This window comes from Schistocerca americana, chromosome 2 (assembly GCF_021461395.2).
Source record: "Schistocerca americana isolate TAMUIC-IGC-003095 chromosome 2, iqSchAmer2.1, whole genome shotgun sequence".
Classification (NCBI taxonomy): domain Eukaryota; kingdom Metazoa; phylum Arthropoda; class Insecta; order Orthoptera; family Acrididae; genus Schistocerca; species Schistocerca americana.
Genome location: NC_060120.1, coordinates 606,356,284 through 606,377,699, shown reverse-complemented (window position 1 = coordinate 606,377,699; position 21,416 = coordinate 606,356,284). Strand labels below are relative to the sequence as shown.

Below are 21,416 nucleotides of genomic sequence, written 5' to 3'. Positions count from 1 at the left end.
TTCAAATTCTAAAGGTGGCAGGGGTAAAATACAGGGAGCGAAAGGCTATTTACAATTTGTACAGAAACCAGATGGCAGTTATAAGAGTCGAGGGGTATGAAAGGGAAGCAGCGGTTGGGAAGGGAGTGAGACAGGGTTGTAGCCTCTCCCCGATGTTATTCAATCTGTATATTGAGCAAGCGGTAAAGGAAACAAAAGAAAAATTCGGAGTAGGTATTAAAATCCATGGAGAAGAAATAAAAACTTTGAGGTTCGCCGATGACATTGTAATTCTATCAGAGACAGCAAAGGATTTGGAAGAGCAGTTGACCGGAATGGACAGTGTCTTGAAAGGAGGATATAAGATGAACATCAACAAAAGCAAAACGAGGATAATGGAATGTGGTCGAATTAAGTCTGGTGATGCTGAGGGAATTAGATTAGGAAATGAGACACTTAAAGTAGTAAAGGAGTTTTGCTATTTGGGGAGCAAAATAACTGATGATGGTCGAAGTAGAGAAGATATAAAATGTAGACTGGCAATGGCAAGGTAAGCGTTTCTGAAGAAGAGAAATTTGTTAACATCGAGTATAGTTTTAAGTGTCAGGAAGTCGTTTCTGAAAGTATTTGTATGGAGTGTAGCCATGTATGGAAGTGAAACATGGACGATACCCAGTTTGGACAAGAAGAGAATAGAAGCTTTCGAAATGTGGTGCTACACAAGAATGCTGAAGATTAGATGGGTAGATCACATAACTAATGATGAAGTATTGAATAGAATTTGGGAGAAGAGGAGTATGTGGCACAACTTGACAAAAAGAAGGGACCGGTTAGTAGGACATGTTCTGAGGCATCAAGGGATCACAAATGTAGCATTGGAGGGCAGCGTGGAGGGTAAAAATCGTAGAGGGAGACCAAGAGATGAATACACTAAGCAGATTCAGGAGGATGTAGGTTGCAGTAAGTACTGGGAGATGAAGAAGCTTGCACAGGATAGGGTAGCATGGAGAGCTGCATCAAACCAGTCTCAGGACTGAAGACCACAACAACAACAACATCTGACATGTATCTCAGTCACTTGAAAATGGCTACGAGACTGCGCATTAGTGGAAAAGAAAGAAAAGAATTTTGTAATCCAATTTGCGGCAGCCAGTGCGGCAAATTATTATTGTCATCTAAGAAATTTACTTGATCTATGGCTCCAGTTGCATCTAAACTACTGTAATGTAACGTAACCTGACGGCATCGTTCCTGGCGATGAGGTGGCGCACGGTGTCGTAGTAGCGGCGCAGCGTCGGCTCGTGCGCCAGGAGCAGCTGCACAGTGTGCGGCACTGCGAGGCCGAGGCGCATCATGCAGTAGGCCTCGCGCGCCGCCTGCCACACGGCCGGGTCCAGCGCGGGCGCCAGCCGCCGCGACTTGGGGTGGCGCACCATCAGCGGCCACGACAGCAGCTCTGGCGTGCGCGATACCTGCTTCACCCACTCCTCGTGGTGCGCCGTCTCGTCCATCGACAGCTTCTCCGCCAGCTCGTCGTACAGCTTGGCGGCGCGCCGCGCGCTCGACGACTTCATCACCTGCTCGTTAGCCTGCGTAAGAAAGAGGGGCACTGACTTTGGGGCATTCCGGTGATGACCTACGTCTGCCGAATTGGGCTTCCCTTTTCAAATTGGTACGCCGATACGTGCGTGGTTACAGTGTAACTGATCCCGATGCCCAAACGTACAAACTTCGGACAAGGGTTGGTGGAATTCGAATCACTTTCTTTTCGTCGAGTGATGTTCCCTCACGGGAAAAGTAAACTAATAACGGCAACATTTTTTTAAAAAATTAGGGCCTTAGTAGAGATTCTAAAAAAACAGTCCAAGAGGTTTTGGGTAACACCTGAATAAACTTCTGGTACGTTAATCAATTTTGATAGAGGCGGTACCTGTGGTCTTACAGCATGGCTTGAGATCTTCGCTTACAATGTGAAAGTTAAATTCATTCGTCATCTATTGGCAACGTCATGCCGTACAATTTCAGGTGACCCCTCAGAAGGAAATAAGTGCCGGTGTCCCAGTGTTTTCTAATGATGTACACAAATGGCAGTCATCATTTGTGGATGTTGTATACAACAAAACACATGCAGTGCAACATCTGTTCGTTTGATTCACAAACGATGGACTTTCGATCGTGCTGATGCAGATGTCACTGTCTCTCCATCTGTTTTCCACAGGTTTAGGACAAGCTACAGGGAGACAGGTCAGTACACAAGGCATGTTGGGCAAGGTCGCCGAGGCATTATAACCCCACGTGAATACTGATATGCGGCCATATCTGTGTTGTGGCGTCAAAAGGCTACTGCCAGATCACTGCAAGACGACCTCAGAAGGGCCGCTAGAGCCGCTGTGTCCAATCAGGCTGCAATGAATAGGTTACGAGAAATGACTGTACGACCCAGACGTCCTGTTCGAGTATCTAGCTTCACATGACAACGTCTTGCAGGTCTCCTTCAGTTCTGTCATTCCCATGTCAACTTACAATTTCGTCACAGGCGATATGAGTTATTCACAGACGAATCCAGATATCCTCTGACGCAAGGGTGATGGCCCTGTTCAAGTGTGGAGACTTGTGGTGGTACTATTGAGAGATTGCAGGGCACTCTAACTTCTAATTTGGTGTTATGCCGCTTCATATTTTTAGGGAATGTAATCTTTATTGCGATTTTGACTTCATACATCGTGATGAAATGGTGGGCAGTAGTTAATGCTCTTGCTTGGGTGCTCTAGGGGAGGAATAATGGTAAGCTTTACCTGCGTTCAAAGGAATAGGGCGCTGATTTAAACAAATGCAGTAAAAGCACATGGTGATGGTGGGCTGAGGGAAGCGCGTTTTTTCTACGGAACCTGGGGGAGACATTTCCGGACGGCTAAGTTCCGCGGTCTCATTGTGCAGACACGTTGTGGTTGGCGCTGGTCGGGAGGCAGCCACATCCAGGTAGACTGACTACCGTCAAGAAGTCGCCGCTGCAATGGCCAACGCATTGTAGACTGGCAATAAAGCAGAGGATGGGCCCTTGTTAGGCAGAAAGCTGACAAAACATCTGTGAGCATTCTGCGAATTTCCGTGGGACAGGGCCACTGGCGCCCAGACGTCTAGACTCTGTTACAAAACATATTTGTGAAAGCACGAGGCTTTCGAGTTTATGATCGTTCTTTTGAAACTTTGAAATGGACGCAACAGGGGAGATAACAAGCTTTTATGGAGGGCTTAGTTCCATCCCGGCCTTGTTATTAGCAAAAGACATGGTGTAACCGCGTCGGAAAGAGGCCGCGAAGCCGAATGTTTTTTCCTTTTTTCCCAATTAACTTTAAAGTCTCTGATTGGTCAAATCGGTGTATGCAGAGCAAGGGGCGCTCTCCGAGCTTCGAACGCCACGCTCCAGCTCGTGATTGGCTTGTGCTAAAGTGGGGCAAGTCTAAGATGTAAATGAGCTTTGCTACCGAGCTGAGGAGGAAGCGGACAGAAAGAGAAGAACACTCTCATACTGGCGCTTCGTTAGTAAAGAACTGCAGGTCTCTACCTAAACGGCAAGCTTTGTGTCCTTTGCCAGTGTGCCACTTAGAGCATGTGCCAGTCACCATCTGAAGCATCAGAGATACTGCTTCTAGCATCACGCACACAACGAGTGATGTGTGGGTGTACTTATTTGTCTTGAGTCGGCCGTATAAACATTTGACATATTCCGTCACGCTTAGCCGTGGCACGGAGTCAAAGTGGTTTAGCAGACCAGCAAATGGGTCCACCTGCACACTGAAATCCACCAAGATTTCAGAAGCTCATAGGAAAGTACCTGCATTCCGATTTAACCGAACGCGAGGCCGCTTACTTGCATCTTTCGGGCGCGCGCCATTAATAACAGATTGCGGCCGTCCATGACTTCAGTCGCCGAACGCATTGTGGTGTGCCGCCCTAACCACCAGGAGCGTAAAGTATTCTCCAGTATATGTTTCTCCTCAGTACCCTGTTCTTTCGAAACATATTTTTCATTTTGGAATGGTAGAATATAGATGCTTGATGGTGGTGTATTTATGTGCCATTACCAGGATTCACGTGTATGAAGTCAGATAAAGCGATTAGTGTTCCGGTTAGTGTTGTGTGTCGATCACCAGCTGATCACTTTGTCCACCATAGACCCCACGTTAGTGCAAACGTTTGCCAAATAAAAATGTTTGTGTGACGTTTCTTTAGTCATTTTTGTTGTCTTGTGATGTTAAGGAAGAATAAATCTATTGTCATTTAGATCACAACTTCTCCCTGAGTTCTAGTTAACAGCACCTTGCCTTTTTATTATTAATGCCTGGATTTGAAACGTAAGTAGAAGGCTTTCAGTATCTCCAAATGTCCAGTACATTGACAGATTCCCATGGTCTTGTATGCTGTAGGGAGGCTTCAGTGATGGTAGCACTACAGATCCTGTCGTTGTCCATGGCCAGCTTACCGCCAGGCAGTACATTGAACAGAGTTTTTTGGACAACATGGTAGCTGCTGCATATTGTGGTGGTTCTGAATTCCTTTTAATGCCAGGTAGCATGGGGCGGGCGTCGGCAGAGATGTCTTGCAAAGCCTAGAACATGAAGAAAGGGGAACGGCCGATGGTGAGTCCCCAATCTAAACTCCATCGTGCATATATGGGACGTGCTTGACAGACGTTTCTGTGGTTGAACGGAATGGACAGTGTCTTGAAAGTAGGATATAAGATGAACATCAACAAAAGCAAAACGAGGATAATGGAATGTAGTCGAATTAAGTCGGCCGATGCTGAGGGAATTAGATTAGGAAATGAGACACTTAAAGTAGTAAAGGAGTTTTGCTATTTGGGGAGCAAAATAACTGATGATGGTCGTAGTAAAGAGGATATAAAATGTAGACTGGCAATGGCAAGGAAAGCGTTTCTGAAGAAGAGAAATTTGTTAACATCGAGTATAGATTTAAGTGTCAGGAAGTCGTTTCTGAAAGTATTTGTATGGAGTGTAGCCAAGTATGGAAGTGAAACATGGACGATACCCAGTTTGGACAAGAAGAGAATAGAAGCTTTTGAAATGTGGTGCTACAGAAGAATGCTGAAGATAAGTTGGGTAGATCACGTAACTAATGAGGAGGTATTGAATAGGATTGGGGAGAAGAGAAGTTTGTGGGACAACTTGACTAGAAGAAGGGATCGGTTGGTAGGACATGTTTTGAGGCATCAAGGGATCACAAATTTAGCATTGGAGGGCAGCATGGAGGGTAAAAATCGTAGAGGGAGACCAAGAGATGAATTCACTAAACAGATTCAGAAGGATGTAGGTTGCAGTAGGTACTGGGAGATGAAGAAGCTTGCACAGGATAGAGTAGCATGGAGAGCTGCATCAAACCAGTCTCAGGACTGAAGACCACAACAACAACAACCTGTCCCACTACAGACTCTCCAAGAATTCTCATGGGCTCTCACTGAAGAATGGGAACGGATATTACAGAGTGAACTCCGTAACTTACACTGAGCGCGCCACACGGGTATCAGGTAGTGACAAGCACTCACAGAGGGCATACATGTTACTGAAGCTCTCAAAGCCCTATGAAAAGCACCCGGGATGACGGGACGAATGATTGTTTACACTTTCTTTCCAACACCTGTTGGACATTTCAGTTCTTTTTACTGTCAGACATTTCAGTTCTTTTTATGAAATCGATCGAGGATGTAATGATGTTTCCTTGTGTACCTAATTTGTGAAAAATAGAGTTGTAATTTGGTAACATACCCAGTCCTCAAGCATTGGTCAATGGAGTATGGCCCAAAGGTATGTTCCCCTAATTTTATTGAGCGGTGTAACTATTTCTATATGTAGCACAAATAATTTAGGAATGTGTTACTAATTAACCAAGCTACGTATTATGCTATCCCCTGTGGCTTAGAAATTGAATGTACACTACAAATACCATGAGTAAACGAGCAAAGAGGCAAGCTTAGCTCACCTCAAAGATCTTCATGGGCTGCTCGACACGGTCGAGCAGTTGTCGTAACCAGACGACACGGCCGGCCACGGGCGGCATATTGTGTGGGATGGGCGGCGCCTCCCACTCAGACCTGTAGCGCTCCTTCACGTCGTTGATCTGGTTCTGGAACTTCTCTAGCACCTCCAGGTACTTCTCGTCGAGCTTCAGGCACTCGAGACCCAGTTTCTCAAACCTGCAAATGTAACAGCATGACGCATGGCAGAACACAACCCGTTCTTACTCTGCTTCTCCTCCATTTGAAGAAGATTAAATTACTGCACCGGACTACCGAAAAATTTCACCAGACAAAAAATTAACTCACACAAAGGAGCATTACGCTAATACTGTTAACAACGCCTCTAGTATTTATGAAGGCCACAATTCGGCGAGAAAGGAAGTCCGGAAGTTCAATGATTACAATTTCAGAAAAATTGAATCATTTATTCAGGAGAAAGATTTTCATAAATTGATGAAGTCAATAACAGTTTAGCCTACTTAGAACTCTTATTCAAGCAGTTACTCGGCTTTCCTTTGATCGACAGAGTTGTTGGGTGTCCTCCTACGGGATGTCGTGCCAAATTTTGTCCATTTGGCGTGTTAGATCGCTAAAACCTCGACACTGGTGGAGGGCTCTGCCCACAATGCTCCAAACATTCTCAGTTGGGAAGAGATCGCGCAGCGGTTCTAGGCGCTTCAGTCCGGAACCGCGATACTGCAACGGACGCAGGTTCGAATCCTGCCTCGGGCATGGATGTATGTAATGCCTTAGGTTAGTTAGGTTTAAGTAGTTCTCAGTCTATGGGACTGATGTCCTCAGATGTTAAGTCCCATAGTGCTTAGAGCCATTTGAACCATTTGAAGAGATCGCACACCCTTGCTGGCCAAGGTTGGGTTTGGTAAGCACGGCCTGGAATCTCACTGACTCGAGTAGAATTGTTTTCCCGCTTCGAACTGAGCCTCGATGACCAGCGAAGACGTGTCTGGAGGCGCCCTGGACAGTGGTGGGATACCAACCTATTTGTCGCCCGCCAATGGACTGACAGCTGGGAATGATGGTCTAGTGTGCCAGTTCTTTTCATAGTAGGACCCCCTTGGCTGTCATCAACAGCACCCTTCCAGCACAGCGGTATGTCGACGATGTTCTACGCCCCAAATGGTTCAAATGGCTCTGAGCACTACGGGACTTAACAGCTGTGGTCATCAGTCCCCTAGAACTTAGAACTACTTAAACCTGACTAACCTAAGGACATCACACACATCCATGCCCGAGGCAGGATTCGAACCTGCGACCGTAGCATCTACGCCCCATTTTCTGGCATTCTGGGCTTACATTTCAACAAGATAATGCCCGCTCGCACATAGCACCAGTTTCTGCTTCTTGTCTTTATGCTTGCCAAGCAGACCTTGGGTAGCACAGAAGTCAGATCTCTCCCCAACTGAGAACGCTTGGAGCATCATGGGCAGAGCCCTCCAACGATCTCGGGATTTTAACGATATAACGAGCCAATTTGACAGAATTTGGAACACCTAAGGAGTACATCCAGAAATCTGTCAATCACTGCCAAGCAAAATAACTGCTTGCATAAGGGCCAGAGGTGTGACAACACGTTACTGTCTTGATCAATTTGTGAAGCTCTTTCTCTTGAATAAATGATTCGATTTTTCTGAAATTGTATTCATTTGTTTGTCTGTACATGTGCATCACTTCTACCGACTTCCGCCCCATTCGGATAATTCCGTCGTGGTCCTTCACCTTTTTTGTCATAAGAGTGTAGTACCATACATTTTTATGGATTTAAGATCGGCTGATTTAGCTCCTCAGTAGAGGTGCTGTAGAGTATCTAAATGTTCATCAAATCAGGAACATATGGGTGTCACTCTGTAAATACAGTTGTTATTATCTTGGAAAGCGAGAATGCTCACAGTATACTCATCATGAGGTTTGGAAGTGAGGACTACACTACGTCACTGTGAGTGTTGGAAGCAAACATCCTGGCTCATTTTCACGGTAGCCCTAACGAGTGGGCGCAACTTGTAGTACAACAAAGTCCGCCAAAAATCACAGAACCATCTCTGACTTGAATTAACCTACCACACACTGTAGGTTAAATGCCTCAATGGGTTGTCGATGTACTCAATAATTTGAAAAAGGCAAAAGTGTGACTTGCCGGGGCCACACAACACTCCTCCAGATAAGGACTGCTCAGTTTCTGCGTTGTTTGCGCCATTGAATAGTGCAGCTTTACGTGTGGCTGTGAGTAATAGCGTTCTGCGAGGTACCCGACTACAAGTGTCCTTTGCAAGCATTTCATTTCACAATCTTCACTCGGAAACTGGTTGAGTTCGATCTACATTTGCTGACAGCATCCATTTCTGTCGAGTTTGAAAGCGGTTATCATTGTCATGGCATACCACTGTTACCTGGTAGTTACGATATTTTTGCGACCAGTACTCTTACACCATGTTACATGACTACGAATGTTACATCACCCCTTGTAGACACGTTAGACAGATGGTCTTGATGCACCCACAAAACAGGCAACTTCATCCACTGTGTCACGACGTCCAAACATGATAATTCATTTGTGCCATTGTCACGTCTCTACGCCAGACCATCTTACTGTGCTGATTCCATACACCCGAATGGGTATCAACATTTACGTCGGCGGTGGTGCGTCGCATGACCACGTAGTACCAGTCCTATTACCATATACAGCGCTCCTAAATGACCAGTGCATTCTTTTAACTGAGTGACTAATATTTTGTCCATTGAACTAATGTAGCAAATTAGTTGATTTTTATGGTTCTTAAAACGTGTGAAACATCAGAAAAAATTTGAAAGTAAGAATATAGTATCGATTATCTGTAATCCTAAATTATTAGATGGAAGGACATGTATACTTTCTGCTGTCAAATAACATCTGGGAGCATCTGGAAGATTTTCACCCTCATTTATAAGACGAACTGACAGGAGCTGTGGCGTCGCGCAGCAAGATTGTTCAGATTCTTGGTAATAGGCCTGGGTTCATTTCCAAAATGGTCTGAAGGAATATTACTACACATCTGAGTGAAGACAGACATACTTGTCTCTTCTAGTACATTTCACAACAGGTAAAGTATTTTCTTAGCAGCAGAACAGCTATGTCGGTCCTGGCCCACTTTGGAGTTAAGTGCAAGAGCTAGTGAGGGTTGCCTACACGTCATGGGCAATGACATCATAAATTATCTTAATACATGACTCATCAATATGACGATATTGGGAATTCAAAAATGCAAAATGGCAGAATATTAAAAAAATATTTTAAAAATTCAAAATTTCCAATCTAACTCAGTTGTGTTAGTGGCTATTATAGTGTATGATCAAAAGTATCCGAACCATGTAAGCCAATTTAAAAAATAAAAAAATTAAAAAACCGAAAAAATCAATGATTGTAGAACTAGCTTACTTGTGCTGGCAGCCATTATTATGCAGTGTTCAAACAATGTGCACAGTCTCATATTTGCGTTATGTTGAAAAATACTTAAAGATATTGATAATACTGCCGTATTTCCAAATCAAAAATACACAAGCTTCCCATGAGTTATGTGAAGATTGGCATAATGTTATAAAGTATTCAATTATTTATCTAAAATACGTGATGACAGTGACAATAGGCGTGCAACTTGGCAATAGTGATCTAACATACAGGTAAAGAAGCAATTCTGTGTCACCACAGCATGATCAAAGTACCATACTTGATGTATACTGAGGTAACGAAAGTCATGGGACACCGAAATGCACATAAACAGAGTATGGTCGCACGATGGGATTTAACAGACTTTGAATGCGGAATGGTAGTTGGAGATAGATGCATGGGACACTTCATTTAGGAAATCGTTAGGTAATTCAATATTCCGAGAACCACAATGTTAAGAGTGTGGCGAGAATACCAATCACCATGGACAAGGCAGTGGCCAACAGCCTTCACTTAACGACTGAGAGTAGCAACATTTGTCTAGAGTATTCAGTTCTAACAGACAAGCAACACTGAATGAAATAACAGCAGAAATCAATGTGAGACGTACGATGAACGTATCAGTTAGGACAGTGCGGCGAAATTTGGCATTAATAGGCTGTGTCAACAGACGATCATCGTGAGTGCCTTTCCCAGCTGCACGACATCGCCTGCAGCGCCTCTCCTTTGCTCGTGACCTTATTGGCTGGACCCTAGACTACTAGAAAACCGTGACTTGGTCACATGAGTCCTGATTTCAGCAGGTAAGAGCTGATCGTTGGGTTCGAGTGTGGTGCACACCCCACGAAGCCATAGACAGAAGTTTTCAACAAGACACTGTGAAAGCTGCTGGTGGCTCCTTAATCTGTGGGCTTTGTTTGCATAGAATAGACTGGGTCCTCTGGGCCATCCCAACCGATCATTGACTGGAAATGGTTATGTTAGGCCAACTGGAGACTACTTGCAGCCACCCATGGACTTCATGCTTCCAAACAACTATAGAACTTTCGTCGATGACAAAGCACCGTATCATTGGGCCATAACTGTTCGCGATTAGTTGAAGAGAATTCTGGAAAATTCGCATAATGATTTTGTCTCCTGACATGAATCCCATCGAACATTTATGCAACATACTCGAGAGGTCAGTTCCTATGCCATGTCGATCTGCACTACGCTAGGCAAAAAGAGATCCGACACGATATCAAGAGGAATCCTGTGACTCTCGTCACTTCGGCGTTCGGCACAATGGATCCTCTACTTAAATATATTCTATATTAAATTGCTTATGATGCTTGTCAAATAACACAATGTTCTTCCCATTCTTAAAATGTCTACAAAAATAAGTCAGCAACATACAAAATGCTATGTTTGTGTCAAGTGTCACAATCGTATTTCCACACTCATATGCTTATTTGTCAAAAGATATTCCTAAAATACGACTGTGAGCTCTCACATTAAGCGCCCCAATGCCATTTCCATTTCTAAACTGCTCGCTGTGACCGAGCGGTACTGGCGCTTCAGTCCGGAACCGCGCGACTGCTACGGTCGCAGTTTCGAATCCTGCCTCGGATATTGATGTGTGTGATGCCCTTTGGTTAGTTAGGTTTAAGTAATTCTAAGTTCTAGGGACTGATGACCTCAGATGTTAAGTCCCATAGTGTTCAGAGCCATTTGAACCATTTTTCCAAATTGTTACAAAACACAAGTGGCTAGAAACTAACATCCTATGGTAGTAGCTGAAATTTCATGTTTAGGCCTAAATGAGGGAAGTACCATAACGAACCTGACAAGCCTATAGCTGCACAAAACACCTGTCGGTTAAATTTGTGTGCTAAGCAGGCAAGTTCGCAAACAAATAGACAGTCTGAATTACTTCAGCAACTGGAAGAATGTAAATAATTTCATTTCTTGATCTACGCTTGGTTTACGTCTCAACGAATCATCAAATTAAATATTTCCACAGATAAGTGATTCTAGAAAACACATGATGCTTATCAAGTGTCATTATGTTATTTAGTCATCATCTCTGATGCCTACAAAAATACATCAGCAAATAAATAGGCAATTTGAATTACTGACTGCTACTGGAAGAATGTAATTAATTCCATTTCAGGCCTACACCTGCCGCAAGGCACAACGAAGTATCAAATTAAATATTTCCACACTTAAATGATTCTACAGAACACATTATACTTATCATATTTTACTGCATTAATCCAATGTCTCAAAAAATACGTCAGCATCACATACCTGTACACAAAGAACACATAATGCTTATCATATTTTACTGCATTAATCCTATGTCTGCAAAAATACTTCATCATCACATACACAATGTTTATCTCAAGTGTTGTAATGGTCGTCTACATCTGAAGTATCTGTCAAAATATACAAAAACTGTTGGCATTTATATCTGAAGGTACGTTATTTGTGAGTCATAGAATACACTGTCTATCACCTAAGTTTTAGAAGTTTGTCAATAGTGTTTCACCTTACCAAGCACCATTTTAGAGGGGAAGAAGATACTGCATCATGTACAACACTAAGAACATACAAGTATAATTGAAGGCAGACAGGTTAATTTTGCTTTTTATTACATTTAAATTTCCAAGGAAGTCTATGACATTTATCGATCGTAACTATGTTGCCAAGGCTCTCTAAAACGTTTATACACCGAATTTGCGTAATAAACAAACAAATGACATCAAATATCTAATCATAATGTTACAAAATACGAAATATAAATCACAAAGTAAGCCAAAAGACAAAAGAAATGATCAAGCACCGTTTTGGGATGGTAAAAATGTGTCTTGACGCGATCTTTATTTTGATGTATCCTTTATACTTCTGCACGATAAAGTTAATAACCTATCATGGGGGTCACCACGCAGTTTATGAGACTTTGGTACTGTTTGCAGCTGTGCTACTATGAGTTTTTGTCAAATTTAGATGGAGAGATAACATTATTTAGTTTGGTCCATGTGTGTTTTGTAATGCTAGAGAATCAGTTCTCATGTATTTTGATAAATTTAAAGTGTGGTTCAAACATTGACTAACCTGCAATTTATTTCGACGTAGCCAATATCCAAGCAATGTGTATTTCTTTAATGTTATAGAAAAGTTAAATTACTACAGTAGTGTCATGTGTGTTTTGTACTCCAAAGTCTGTATATTTTGAGAAATAATACGATTTTGTTTTGGTACCGAGCACTAATTTTCATAAGCCATCAGAGATCTCTAATTATATTTGCGTATTTCGTTAAGAGCCTTGTGTGTGTGTGTGTGTATGTGTGTGTGTGTGTGTGTGTGTGTGTTTGTGTACAGTGCACTTTGCTTATTTTGATAAATAATTTTATTTAAGTGCAAAGATCGGATTTTCGAGATATCAACCTTTCATCTCTGTCTTGTCCCATCATTATTTTGCCCATATTTCATTTCTCTCTTGTTAAGCCAATCTCTTTGGCCAAGTTATACGGCAACATACCGAGTTCCGTGCTTTATGAAATTATACCAGCGGGAAAATGCACATGTCGGAGCACAAGAAAGGGTAGTATGCTCCTGTTCTAAAATACTCTGACGAAAAGAAGAGTACCAGATGCATCATTCTACCTTCCTCAGCACTTTTAAAAATTCTCCGAAAAATTTTGGCTTGCAAATATATCTGTGCTCTTTTTAACACGAAATCTCATCTCACTTCCACTGGTCCATCGCTGCAAGACAGTCATACCCATCCACTAGTACTTGCACATTCTCACTCACTCATTCAGCCCAGCCCGCATCTCGTGGTCGTGCGGTAGCGTTCTCGCTTCCCACGCCCGGGTTCCCGGGTTCGATTCCCGGCGGGGTCAGGGATTTTCTCTGCCTCGTGATGGCTGGGTGTTGTGTGCTGTCCTTAGGTTAGTTAGGTTTAAGTAGTTCTAAGTTCTAGGGGACTGATGACCATAGATGTTAAGTCCCATAGTGCTCAGAGCCATTTGAACCATTCAGCCCAACGAATTTTAATTATCTCTTTGTGTGTCTCTGTCACTGTCTCCTCTCTCACAGCCGCAGTTCCTTGGTTCTCCCCTACTACTACAGTCTGCTCTCGCTGTCACTGTCTCGCTCTAGCTGTTTCTTGCTGCTCCTATCTCATTCATTCCTTCCCACTGCTGGTATCTCTTCTCACTGTAACGATCCCTCTCTTCCTCGTTGTCATTGCCATAGACTATGTCCCTCATTATCACTGGCTCTCACCCACTTCCACACTTTCCTTCTCTTCATTCCTCTTCCACAGGCACTGGCTTCTTCTCTTTCTTCCTAGCACAGTTCTGTCACTGTCAACTATATTCCACTGTCCTCGCGCCCCTCTCTTTCTCTGAAATTGATATTGTCTCCTTTGCTCTTCCTCTGCAACAAGCATTGTCTACTATCTTTCAGTATTTATTACTTTTTCGTCTCTTTCCCACTGCCACTGTGTCGTTCTCTCTCAGCACAAAAAAAGCGCGAATATGTTCATACGCCAAAATTTTTGGCAAAATTTTAAAGGTTCTGAGGAAGGTATAATGAGGCAGCTGATACCCCATGAGTCAGTCTTTTAAAATAAACAGGAGGATATTCGCCTGTTACGTGCTTTGATTGGACGATTTTCCTGGAGGTTCCCTTCTTTTCCCTTCTAAAGCAGGGCATGTCACTCATATGCAAAGAACTTTATGGGTCAGTAAAATTCTGACAGTTTACTTATGTGGAATTGAAATAACACAAAAGTAAATCGGATTTTACGTGCACAAAAATTTTGCATGTGCTCCAGTACTACAACATGGGGCCCCAGCACACTTCCGATGATAGTGGAAACGCTTTACAACGTATTACTTCGTACCACATCACTTTACAAGCTACGTTTTCATGTCACTTCGGATATTACGTGTACAAGTAGGATAACTTCGAACCTCTGTGTCTCGAATATCAAGAAAATTGTCAAGGTTGTTCGAGAGGGGGGTCTTAGGAATACATCGTAAAAGTACAATGATTCGCTCTGCATAGGCGTCTTGAAATCAGCGGCTAGGTTTTGGTACCCAAAAACCATGCTCTCTGGGTTTTCTCAAGAACTGCCCTTAAAACACTTTGTGTGCTGTAGGATAGTTACTGTGTAACTTCTGGTGGGTGTAATTTCTGTTGGGTCTACAAACGGGTCCTAACCCAAGAGCCACCCAAAATACCTGACCAACCTTTCTATCGCCTATAGAACCCTAGGTACGAGCCCTGGAAAAAATCTTGTTTTATGCCTGGAGTTTTGATATGCACTGGTAGCACATTCTGTCGCATAGGTATCTATTTCTGTATTACGAATATATGTACATTGAGTGATACATCACAATCAAATGGTGCTTGCTCATTTCTGTTGTGTTTTGGCTTTGTTTTTTGTTTTTATATTTCTTATTTTTGAGCATTATGATTTTTCTGTGCTATTATTTAGTCGTATATTATGGAAAATCAGTGTGTAAACGTTGTACATCTATATCTATACTCTGAAAACCAACGTGAGGTACATGGCAGAGGGTAAGTCCCATCGTTCCATTTATTTTAGACAGCTTTGGCGCCAACGCTGTGATTGGTAAACGTCATAGCCTTCCTTATAAATTCAAACGTAATAAAACGCAAAATTAGGCCGTCAAAAATATCGATTACAGGTTTCGATCGTTCTTCAACATGATGCAGTATCTTCTTCCCCTCTGAAATGGTGCTTCGTAAGGTGACACATCACTGAAAAACTCCAAAACGTAGTTAATGACAGTTTATAGCCTCAGGATGAAATTCCAACACCCTTCACATATTCTGACAAATATTTTACATGTGGAGATATAATTGCAAAACTTGGCATAAACATTGTGTATGTGATGCTGACGTATTTTTTGGCAAGATGTGGAATTAACTTCGACATAAACATTGTGTTGCTGATGTAATTTTGCAGACATTTGAATTAACATAGTAAAACTTGATTAGTATCATGCGTTTTGAAAATCATTTAGACGTCGAAATATTTAATTTCATGGTTTTGTTGTCCCTTGCAGCAAGTGTAGGTCTAAAAATGGATTAATTACAATGTTCAAGTAGCTGATAGTTATTCAGATTATCTACTTGTTTGTGTGCTTGTCCGCTTAGCATACCATTGTTAGCAACATGAGTTTTGTGGAGTTAACAGGTCTGCTGGGCTCGTTTTGGTACTTCGCGTCATTTAGGCCTAAAAATGAAATTTCAGTCACCTGCAGAGAATGTTATTTTTTAACCACATGTGTTTTGTAACAATTTAGACATGGAAATTGCATTGGGTCATTTGGTCCACACTCATGTTTTAGGCATCAGTTTGGATGAATATGTGTGTGTGTTGAAATGACATCCTGACACTTGTCATAAACATTGCAGTTTTGTGTTTCTGCCGTATTTTAACAGACTGTTCAGAAGTAACAATTACGTTGTGACACTTGACAAGCATCATAAAACGATTTATATGTGGAATTTTTTAATTCGTGGGTCCGTTGTGCCTTACACCATGTGTAGGCCTAAAAGCGGAATGTCAAACTGCCTACTGAGGATGTTATTTTTAGCCACATGTGTTCTGTAACAATTTATACATGGAAATAGCGTTGGATCACTTAATTTAGGAGTTCACAGTCGTATTTTAGGCACCAGTTTTGACAGATATATATGTGAGTGTGGAAATAACATTGTGGCCGAATGACATAAATATCGCATTTAGCATTTCGCTGACATATTTTTGCAGACATTTTAGGAATGAAAAGAACATTGTGACACTTCACAAACATCATATAACAGTTTAGATGTGGAAAACATTTAACTAGATAGTCTACTGTGCCTTACATTAAGTGTCGTACAGAGATCGAACTGCTGCTTTACCTATAAACTAGATCACTAGTGCCAAGCTGCACCATTATTGTTACTGTCCTTATGTAGTTCCGATAAAGAATTGAATACTTCGTAACATGATGCCAATTTTCACACAGTTCAGGTGAAGCTTACATATTTTGTACATAGAAATATAGCAGTATTGTCAGTATCCTTACATATTTTATAATATAACGCAAATTTGAAATTGTTTAGATACTTTGAACATGGCAGCATAATAGCTGCAAGCACAAGAGAGCTAATTCCACAATCTTGGGTTTCTTTCTCGATTTTTGAATTTTTCAATTGTTTTAAATTTCCATAGATCGTTCGAACACTTTCGATCATGGCACGATAATGGTAGATACCACAAGTAAGTCAGTTCCGCCGTCTTGAAACTAATTTATTAATTTTTTTTTTAAATTTCCTTAGGTTGTTTGGATATGTATGATCATCATACCATGATGCCTGCTAGCGCAAGTGAGCTACTGTTACCTTCTCGATTTTTTTTAATGTTCTAATTTACTGCTGTGTTTAATTTGTGAATTTCCTGTCATTGGAATCTTGGTGACGTCATGCATTCAGTTACGGATGACGCCATTGCTCTGTACTTAGGCAACACACACTAGCACTTGCACTTTACCATGTCTTTTAATCGCAATGAATACTAGGGTCATCTTAGCTATACTAATTTAGATCTCAGATTCTAACTTTACGAAGTATTCGATGATGTGAAAGGAATACTGGAAACAAAATTCCCTTGAGTGTTAGTACCACAAGGATACACATAAAAAGCACTTTTGCAGCAATTTCCTGGACCTTGAAGTCATAATACTTCAATATCAGAACATAGAAATCCAAACATAACGCTCAAAATGACGTTTATGACGTCAGCATAACCGCTTAATTTGGTAATGGCGTTGTTTAAGTGGAAGCATTTAAAACTGCTTGCTCTGTTGTTTGGATCATTATGAAACAGGTTTGGATTAGCGCGGTAATTTCCTATAGGAGAACTTTTACGTACAAGAATCCTTCTGAATCATGTGCTAATGCAGCCCTTCTGTACTATTGTGTACCTTTCTCCACAAGTACGCTTCAGTATTCAAGCACCAGATGCTCCACTTGTGAAGCAATCCCCAGTTCTTCACTTAGAGACGAGCACGCACTTTCCGGCTGGTTTTCCACGTTTGTTTGCTCACACTGAAAACACCTAAGTCACTTAACCACAACATCTTACTTTGTGGGACAGAAAACACATTCCTAGGAGTGTTTTTCCTTTTAGAACAGGAAACGAAACACCACTCGTGCTTCCATCTTCTCTGGGGGATGAGTAATGGTGACCAGATTTTTTTTCCACCTACGTTCTGCTAGGGAATTCCACTTTAAAATTTTACCGACAGCGATCACAGGGACACGATTTATCTGTGATGCAGTGCGTGACGTTATTCTTCAGTATTTTTGCTAAGTTCTGCCGGGCAGCTGATAGGTACTGTATGAAACTCATAATGTATAAACAAACCGACAGCATACGGATGATTCTTTTATTTTTACAACCAGTTTTGATATTTCAGAACATCTTCAGATACAAAAACAACATTATAGTGTACATTTGTTCACGTTGTGATTTTCAAATTTGTTTATCCAGGCAATATGTGCCCGAAGTTCCTGAAAATCAGATTTGAACAAAAAAATCTCACTTTAGGTATGTTTAATGGTTTGAACAGAAACCTCACGCTGGATATTTTTAATGGTGCACTTCCTGTCAACCATTTAAGATATCTAGTGTGAGATTTCTGTCTAGTCATAACAAAAGGTAGTAATACCGGGACCGCTCGCAGTAAGACTTCAAGATCTTGGATACTGAAGAAATGACAGCTTGATGTTCGCACAGTTCCACAAAGCAAACACACAGTACCACGAGGGATGTTAATATGATTCATATCTTTAATGAATGACATATATTGCTCGTATAAACGTACATTTGGAGTACTTTAGTAACTGTCCCACTTAAAATACGAGTACACTGTCGAAAAGCTGTATCGTCTCCGCGTTCATGCAAAGGAGCTGAAACACTTACAGTCTCTATTGGAAGGTAATAAATGCTCTTCATATCACATCAGCACACTTTTAAGGAGGAACAAACGTGGCCATTCACAAGTCATGAGAAGAAGGAGCTATTTAAGTCCGGTGCGTTCCTTCCATTTGTTGGCAATGTTTCGTCGATATTAGGCCGAATCCTAAGGAAGCATTGTGTTAAAGTGGTCTTCCGGTCACCTACAAAGACCTGTGCTTTTCTCGATTCGGTAAAAGACAATCTGGAATTGCGGAAGACTAGAGTATATCATGCCAATGCGGCAAAGCGTATTTCGGTCTGACCACACGCACAGTACTTGAAACGTGCGATGAATACAATCACCACACTCGCGTTTCGCAGCTCAGTAAGGTTAGCGTTAGCCGAGCATTGTATCTACACAGGACATTCTATGGATTATTCTGCCACGGGAATCTTGGCCTCGACGAGATCCTTCTGGGATTCAATTATTACGGTATCCGTGGAAATGTATTTGGCGGAAGATCTTTTTAATCATAATGGACAAAGGGTGGCACCCAGTGATTTCTTCAGTATCTTCATAAAAAAACATTTTATAGCTAATGAGACGTCCAGCGAGAGTTAATTTTATGATTTGACATCTGAATTTTAAATCCACGTATCCGCATTTCGACAGAGAGCATTATCAGCATTACGCGCGCGGCTGTGCACCATATTCGATGTGGGCACTAGACTCGACAGAGGACGCTCGCTCATGTTGTGGTAACCTACGCGCATGCCCCTCCGTTCCAATTTTGGTAAAGTTAGCAATGTACACTAGCACTTCAGCGTAAAACACTCACATGAAGATAGGTGAATGGTTGACAGCCGAAGAATCGTGGCGAGGTGTCGGCATCATCCGACTGAAATCCAGAAACTTCATGGAATACAGCAAAGGTATCTATACCGGCAACGTATGCCATCCGTTAAAGGTATCTAGTGGGAGATTTTTCTTTTTAAATGGGTTTTAAAGAAATTTTAAAACAGAGTAACTTGATAAATATTGTGCAGATCATAATGTGAACGTGTATACATTCTGCAGATGTGTTTATGGTTATAGATAATCTGAATGGTCAAAACTCATTGCAATATAAAAGGATTGGCTTAGCATCTAACGATGTGTCTATACATTATCAATTTATTCGTTTACTATCGTCTAATACCCTGGACAAATCACAAGTACATCAACAACTACAGAAATGGAATTATAAACAAGGATTTAAATAATTTATCTTTGGATCAATGTACAGATTTTTCGGCACTAAAATGATTTAAAACCAGCCTGCCGCGTGGAGTGGCCGCGCGGTTCGAAGCGCCATGACACGGATTGCGCGGCCACTCCCGCCGGAGGTTCGTATGTCTAGGGACAGATGACCTCAGCAGTTTGTTCCCTTAGGAATAAAAAAAAAGCACCAGTCTGATGTAGTTATTCCAGGGTTCTGGCGAAATCGCACAACAGATAGTCCTGAACGATACGTGGTACTGTGTGCACACCTTGTTGCAGTCACAACGTCGAGAGTCTCACATCCCCAGCTGTGCAGAGTATCAGCTGTTTACCTTATTCCACATCACATTAAGTTCAGTTTACGCGAGGTGAAGGGAGTTTGATAATTGTATTTTTACCTAGCAAGAAGCCTTGTTGGGATGAAGGCGAGCACTCCGATTGCCAGGAAGCCACAGGATTAAAAGCTTTGTTAAAAGTACATGGCGGTTCTACAAGCTAGTTGATGAAACTGACTACAGAACCTTGATGGATGAAGTTGTATGTGGGGAGAGACTAGTTGTTTTATATTCTTGTCCATAACTGTCTTCTTACGTGAGGATGAATGATGCTTATCACCAGGAGCCACTGAAGAGGGGTAGGCACATGCATACCAGGTACAATGCACTTGGCCTGTCGAAGTTCAACGTCGGTTTCGTGAGTACGAAGAGTGTTGAGCTATACAGCTGAGCAGTACTCAGTTAATGAATAATCTCACTAAAAAGGCGTAGACAGAAGCTTACCGTGTGCAGTGTACATGGCCCATGAAAGCCGAACATTCACTACGTGGGGATGGGTAACTGGTGAACCATATAGTTGAATAGCTCTCACTTAATGGATAAACTCAGTGAAGAGGAATAGGAAGAAATGTACCATACACTACACGCATGGCTTGTCGAAGCTGAACATCCACTAGATAGGTTCGGGAACTGTTCGAGCCACGCAACTGAACAGTCCTCAGCTTATGAAAAAACTAAAGCTACTGCATCAATCTAATTTCGAATAAGGACTACCATCAGTTGTAGAATGGAATGACAATGAAAATTTGTGCCAGAATGGGACTCGAATGCGGATTTTCCGCTTATCGCGAGCGGCCGCCTCACCATTTGGTTATCCGTGCACGACTCACGGCCAAACCCAAACTTCCATACATCGTCAACAATGCGTCTGCGACCTGTACTCGTACATCCATTATGTGTATTTCCGAACAGGTCAGATGTACGCTAGACTCTCGCTAATCCGGCCCTCAGTAGTCCGGCCTCTCAGTAATCCGGCGCACATCCAAAAACACGTGCAAGTTAATTATCGTGCGCAACGATGCTTAGTTAAACAATGCTTTATATACTGTATTTGAAATTGTATCTTTCTTTACAGTTCGGAATCATGTCTTCTAAAAGGAAACACGTTACGCTAAACCTCAAGCAGAAACTCGAAATTTTAAATAAGTTAAATCGAGGTTCTTCGCAGAAAGCCATTGCTGCTGAGTTCAATGTTGGACGAGCAACTATTTATGACATCAAAAAGAGAGAAGATGTTATTCGACAATACTCAACACAAATGGATAGTGAGTTGGGAAAAGGGAAGGTTATGCGAAAGAGTGAGAATGAAGAACTAGACGTAGCTGTTTATAGATGGGCCATACAACAACGCAGTAAAGGAATTCCAGTCAGTGACCCGATTATAAAGGAAAAAAGAA

The 21,416-nt window shown here is 42.0% G+C and overlaps 1 protein-coding gene across 1 annotated transcript in view; it reads right to left on the bottom strand.

The window, feature by feature from the left end:
* The window catches only part of LOC124594242 (dynein axonemal heavy chain 8-like), a 619,801-nt gene that overhangs the window by 434,163 nt on the left and 164,222 nt on the right, over positions 1-21,416 (bottom strand). The window contains exons 11-12 of the mRNA XM_047132606.1: positions 5,977-6,190; positions 1,216-1,568 (exon numbers count right to left, since the gene is read on the bottom strand). Coding sequence (XP_046988562.1) covers positions 1,216-1,568; positions 5,977-6,190 — 567 coding nt within the window. The remainder of the gene's footprint in view (positions 1-1,215; positions 1,569-5,976; positions 6,191-21,416) is intronic.